The sequence below is a fragment of the Piliocolobus tephrosceles genome, chromosome 12 (assembly GCF_002776525.5).
Source record: "Piliocolobus tephrosceles isolate RC106 chromosome 12, ASM277652v3, whole genome shotgun sequence".
NCBI lineage: Eukaryota > Metazoa > Chordata > Mammalia > Primates > Cercopithecidae > Piliocolobus > Piliocolobus tephrosceles.
In genome coordinates this window covers 96269433-96275331 of record NC_045445.1, presented here as the reverse complement: position 1 = coordinate 96275331, position 5899 = coordinate 96269433, and the positions used below count along the sequence as shown (strand labels likewise).

The 5899-nt window shown below is 51.9% G+C and overlaps 1 protein-coding gene across 1 annotated transcript; it reads left to right on the top strand.

The window, feature by feature from the left end:
- Positions 1–936: 936 nt before the first annotated feature.
- GPR173 (G protein-coupled receptor 173) lies at positions 937–5046 on the top strand. Its single transcript, XM_023202482.2, has one exon. The coding sequence runs from the start codon at positions 1055–1057 to the stop codon at positions 2174–2176; it is 1122 nt and encodes a 373-aa protein (XP_023058250.1). The 5' UTR covers positions 937–1054; the 3' UTR covers positions 2177–5046.
- Positions 5047–5899: the final 853 nt, after the last annotated feature.

The following is a 5899-nucleotide window of genomic DNA, read 5'->3' as shown; positions in this document are numbered from 1 at the left end:
TGATAAATATTTTTTCAGTGTATGAATGAATATGTACAAGCATACCTACATGTTTATAATCACACATACTTGCCTCCTGACCTAAAATAAAAACCAAAGTCCTCATCGTGGCCCACAGCCCTACACAATCTGGCCCCAAGGCACCTCTGCGACTTCACCTTCCACCACTGTCTCCCTTGTTCTCACTGTTCCTGCCGCACTCGTCTTCCTGCTGATCCTCAAGCATACTAAACACATTCCCCATCATGAATAAAGAAATCTATTAAGTGAGTGGTACCAGCATTTTATGAACACATGAAAGAGAATAAAAATGAATGGGGTACATTGCATACAGGTTCAGTACTGTTTTGTGAAACTTTTGGTTGAGTTGTGTGTGTGCTTGCGTGTATGTGTAGTGGGTTGTGATGTAAAATGTATTTTTTTACATGGGTGACAGTTAAAAAAAAAGTCTGAACACAACCTTAGCGCTTTGCAAAGAGGGAGAAGAGCTGCACCAACATCCCTGCCCCACAGATCCACTAATGGAGGAAACAGGTAACCAAAGACATCCAGAGAAATGCAGCATCCTCACCTGACAAGGAGTGGGTAGGAGCAGGAGTGGTCCAGGGGCAGGGCCTGGCACCAGCCAGGGTATAATTGGGGAGGGTTCGTAGACACACTAACCCTGCCCTTTCTGTTTCTTCCTCATCTTTCCTTTCCATCTGTTTCTCATGGTCTCCTGTCTGTCTGTCTCTCTCTCCCCTCTCTTTCTCTCTCCTCACTCTTTCTCATCCCCTCCATTTCTGTGTCAATCTCAATCCATTTATATTGGTGGCCACTTTTCTCTTTGTTCTCTCTCTCTCTCTCTCCCACTTTGTCTCTGCACGCCTGTGTGTTTTTCTCCCTCTCTGTCTCTCTCTCGCCCTCATCTCTCTGTCTCTCTGTGTCTGTGTCTCCCCCGCTCATTCCCATTTGCAGGTGCAATGTAGCAGGACAACTCATGGAGCCCCCCCGGGCCCATCGAGTACCGGACTGGCTGACCCCGTAGGGTTGGCAGTAGTCCCTGACCCTCAGTATGGCCAACACCACCGGAGAGCCTGAGGAGGTGAGCGGCGCTCTGTCCCCGCCGTCTGCATCGGCTTATGTGAAGCTGGTACTTCTGGGACTGATTATGTGTGTGAGCCTGGCAGGCAACGCCATCTTGTCCCTGCTGGTGCTCAAGGAGCGTGCCCTGCACAAGGCTCCTTACTACTTCCTGCTGGACCTGTGCCTGGCCGATGGCATACGCTCTGCCGTCTGCTTCCCCTTTGTGCTGGCTTCTGTGCGCCACGGCTCTTCATGGACCTTCAGTGCACTCAGCTGCAAGATTGTGGCCTTTATGGCCGTGCTCTTTTGCTTCCATGCGGCCTTCATGCTGTTCTGCATCAGCGTCACCCGCTACATGGCCATCGCCCACCACCGCTTCTACGCCAAGCGCATGACACTCTGGACATGCGCAGCTGTCATCTGCATGGCCTGGACCCTGTCTGTGGCCATGGCCTTCCCACCTGTCTTTGACGTGGGCACCTACAAGTTTATTCGGGAGGAGGACCAGTGCATCTTTGAGCATCGCTACTTCAAGGCCAATGACACGCTGGGCTTCATGCTTATGTTGGCTGTGCTCATGGCAGCTACACATGCTGTCTATGGCAAGCTGCTCCTCTTCGAGTATCGTCACCGCAAGATGAAGCCAGTGCAGATGGTGCCAGCCATCAGCCAGAACTGGACATTCCATGGTCCCGGGGCCACCGGCCAGGCTGCTGCCAACTGGATCGCCGGCTTTGGCCGTGGGCCCATGCCGCCAACCCTGCTGGGTATCCGGCAAAATGGGCATGCAGCCAGCCGGCGGCTACTGGGCATGGACGAGGTCAAGGGTGAAAAGCAGCTGGGCCGCATGTTCTACGCGATCACACTGCTCTTTCTGCTCCTCTGGTCACCCTACATCGTGGCCTGCTACTGGCGAGTATTTGTGAAAGCCTGTGCTGTGCCCCACCGCTACCTGGCTACTGCTGTTTGGATGAGTTTCGCCCAGGCTGCCGTCAACCCGATTGTCTGCTTCCTGCTCAACAAGGACCTCAAGAAGTGCCTGAGGACTCACGCCCCCTGCTGGGGCACAGGAGGTGCCCCGGCTCCCAGAGAACCCTACTGTGTCATGTGAAGCAGGCTGGTAGGCAGACAGGCAGAGAGAAGTTCATGGCCACCGTGATGGGGCCAATAGCAAGGGAAGGGTAGGGGCCCATACAGGAGTCCTCCTTTCTGAGCTCCAGCCCCAGCCCCTCGAACCACCTGTAATCTAGGCACCTTTGCCAACACCTCCCAAGGATGGAGGACTGGGCGAGGGACTGGGAAAGAGGCATATTTAGTTTTGTGGGGCCTGTCTCCGCTGCCTCCTTCTCCACTTCTACAATCTCATTCTCTCTCTCTCTCTCTCTCTCTCTCTCTCTCTCTCAGAAGTGACAATTCAGAAAAAGAAAAGAAAACTGAGAATGCAGGTTTTTCTACTAACAGCTGAGGAGACAGGCTTTCTTACTTTAATGTCTCTCCTTCTGACACTGTCCAGAAGGGAGAAATTTGTCCTGTAAAATAGACTTCCAGAGCTCTTTTGCCCCCTCTGCTCCCATGCACCCTCTCCTTCCAAGTCCTTTAGCAAGGCCTGGATGTTTAGGGAGAAAGTGGTCCAAGGCTGCTGACAAGAGGGACCAAAGGGGGTGCTGGGTTCCCATGGAGCAGGGATGTTTAATTACTATGTCGTGTGCAATGTTGTTTTAGGCCAACCCTTGCCCCAAGCCCAGTCTCCTCTCCCTCCCCACCATGTCCAGACCTTCCAAATGGTTCTTGTGCATCTGTTGGAGAAGTCAAGGGAGTAGGGAGAAGGGTCCCAAGGATGGGCCCAGGTTAGATGAAGAGTAGGATGTGAGCTGAACTCCTCGAATTGAAGAGACCCACACTTGGTCACATTCTCTCACGCTGCCTTCAGGATCCCCAGCCCCCAACTCTTCTTCCTGAGGATGGAAATCCACTCCAGCCCCACTAGGACTGATGTGGGTGCCATACAGACAGGAGCGGCCCACCAGGAAAGTGTAGGGAGGGAGCTGAACTCCCCAGAGTAGCTGGACCACAAAGACTTGGGTCAGAGCCGATTTCAACCCCAGAATTGTCTCTTGGGTTCACTGTACTCTTCTGAAAATGAAAATTTGTTTGGGGCCTTGGTAACCGATAGTGGTACAAACTCCAAGGCACTGTGGACTTGAGTCCATTCCTATCTGACCTCTTTTTGTCCCCCTCAAGCCTCAGGGGCCTCAAGCCCCTCCTTAGTAGCCCTTGGCCAACCGGGCCCTGAGCCCCAAACATCCTTTTTCCCAACGACCCTCCTTCCCCTTCCTTCCCCCACCCTTACCTACACCCAAAGTGGAGCAGACTGCAGCCAGATTCTCCAGGTGAGAGATCCAAGCCTCCCTCCCGGGGGTGGAGTCCACTCAGGGCTTACTTCGAGGCCTGTTCTATGGATTGGTGAGCCAAGCTGGCACTCCTTGCCCCGGTCTTACCTGGGTTCTCTGTCCCGCCTCACTTCCTGTGGGGCCGGAATCTGTATTTATCCATCCCCCTTTCCCTTCTTTATAGAAGTCCCTGTCCTAAACTCCCTCCCTACCCCAAGAGAGCCCCAGAACTGGGGAAGCCTGACCCATAGAGAATGGGGAGGGCACTCTAGACAGGAGAGACATTAATGAGCCTGGCTGCGGAGTGGAAAGGCAGGCCAGAGTGGCTGAGAGGCCGGGAGTGGGGGAGCCTGTTCTCTCAGCGATAGTGATGGGGGTGCCTTTCCGAGGGAGTGGGGTGGGAAGACCAAGGGGGTGGGGGGTAGTTAGGGTACATTCAGGAGGGTTTTCCTCCATTTCTTTTTTCTAACTGCCTGGATTCACCATTGGATTTTGTAAATGGAAAAACTGAAATGAACAATGCTATATTGGATGTTTTCTCTTTCTGACTGTGTGTGTGTGTGTGTGTGCGCTTGTGTCCTGTCTGTGTGACCACATGTGGAGAGACATGATTGAGTGATAGTGTGTGTCTGTGTGACTTTGTGTGGGGAGGCACTTCTGAGGAAAACTTGCCCGGTGCACACACGTAAGCAAATGCCTGTATATGAGGACATATACAGCATGTGCATGCATGCACATGCACACGCGCGCACACACACACACACACACACCATAGTTGAGAGGAGACAAACTAGAGTATGTCCCATGGTAGGAAGTAGAGTGCTCAATAGATGGATCTTGGAAACTGTACATAGGTAGGTAGCAAGAGAGTAGATTCCCATCTCACAAGATGGGTCTCCCTTGGCCCAGGCCCTGAGCACTGGAGGGCTGGGGCCGCCAGGGTACTTGAGAACCTCATCTCCTCACAAAGCCTGTAGCCCCCATCTCAACCCGTCTCAGTCTCCTTTCCAAACTCAAACAAGGTGTTCCTAAAATTGGACCACCATGGAGAATGGGGACTGGGAATTGATCAAATGTGAGTGAAACTGATGGGATTAGGAAATGCCCCTCACAAAGTAATGGCTTCTGGAAGGACTGCTCAGTCTGGGATGGGAGCCCTTCCTAGGGGCCACTGTATGCAGCTGGGACTTTGGTCAGCTTTGACCAAATTTAGAGGGAGGGATGTCATGGGGGAAAAAACCCAAGCCCAGGAGTCTACCCAGCCAGCCTGCTCCCTAGACAGTGAATTTACTATCTATTTATTCTCTCAGGTGCACAGAATTGAGTTGACCGTACTTCTCAGTTCTTGGCACACTATATCATCATTGGTCCATGTGAGGCCCTTTTATTTTTTTGTCTTCAGTTTTGTCCCCTTCATCACCCATTCCTGATCCCATCCTCCCTACCCCCTACACAGGCACCCACTCTCGTGTATTTAACGTATGTCTTTCCAATCCACCGTTCATGTGTTTATTTACATATATGTGTATCTGTGAAAAATGTATGGTATTGTTGTGTGTTTTAATTTACATAAACAGTATTGTACTATAAATCTTGTTGTTTCTTTTTTCACTCAACATTCTGTCTTTGAGAGATCCAGCCATGTTGCCGTATATAGATCTAATTCATTCTAGTGGTCCATCTTAAACATATATCACATTTTTCTTATCCACTCCCCTGATGATGAATCCCTAGGTCTCCTCTCTGCTCCGCGACAAGGTTGCAATGGGCAGTTACCTACACCTCTCTTTAGGGATGCCTAATTTAGAGGAGAGAAAACTGAAGCTCAGAGAAGGGCAGTGATTTGGTTAAGGTTACAAAATGAGGGGCACACCCATGATGTGAATCCCAGCACCAAAGCCAGCCCTCCACCACCATGCCTCACAAAAGACCATCCATCTCTGGTTTAAAAAGAAAAATCTTAAAATACAGCATACACGGAGGAAAGGGAGAGGAAAGGATGGAAAGGGGGAGAAGAGACAGAAAGTGCTAGAAAATTCTAGCAAATGAGCTGAATCACAATCATTTTTATGACGCAGAGGAAGTTACTTTTTTGTGTGTGTGATTATTATTTGTAGGGCCATTTTGCGGAGATGGAAAACGCCACGTCAAAACCTGGCCCCCAAACCAAACACCCTGGGTGCCTAAATTGCAGGCGCAGGCAGTAGGGCAGCCCGAGCCCCCGAGGAGCGACGGCAGAGTTCACCCAGGGGGCAAACGTAGGGGGTGGGGGAAGGGGCAGAAGTGGAAGGTGGGGGAAGGGGCAGAAGCGGTGCGGGGCTGAGGGAAGGGGCAGAAGCGGGGGTGTGGGGGGTGAGGGAAGGGGCAGAAATGGGGGGATAGGGGAAGGAGCAGAGGTGGAGGGTGGGAGGGTGAGGGAAAGGGCAGAAGCGGGGGGGGGGGGG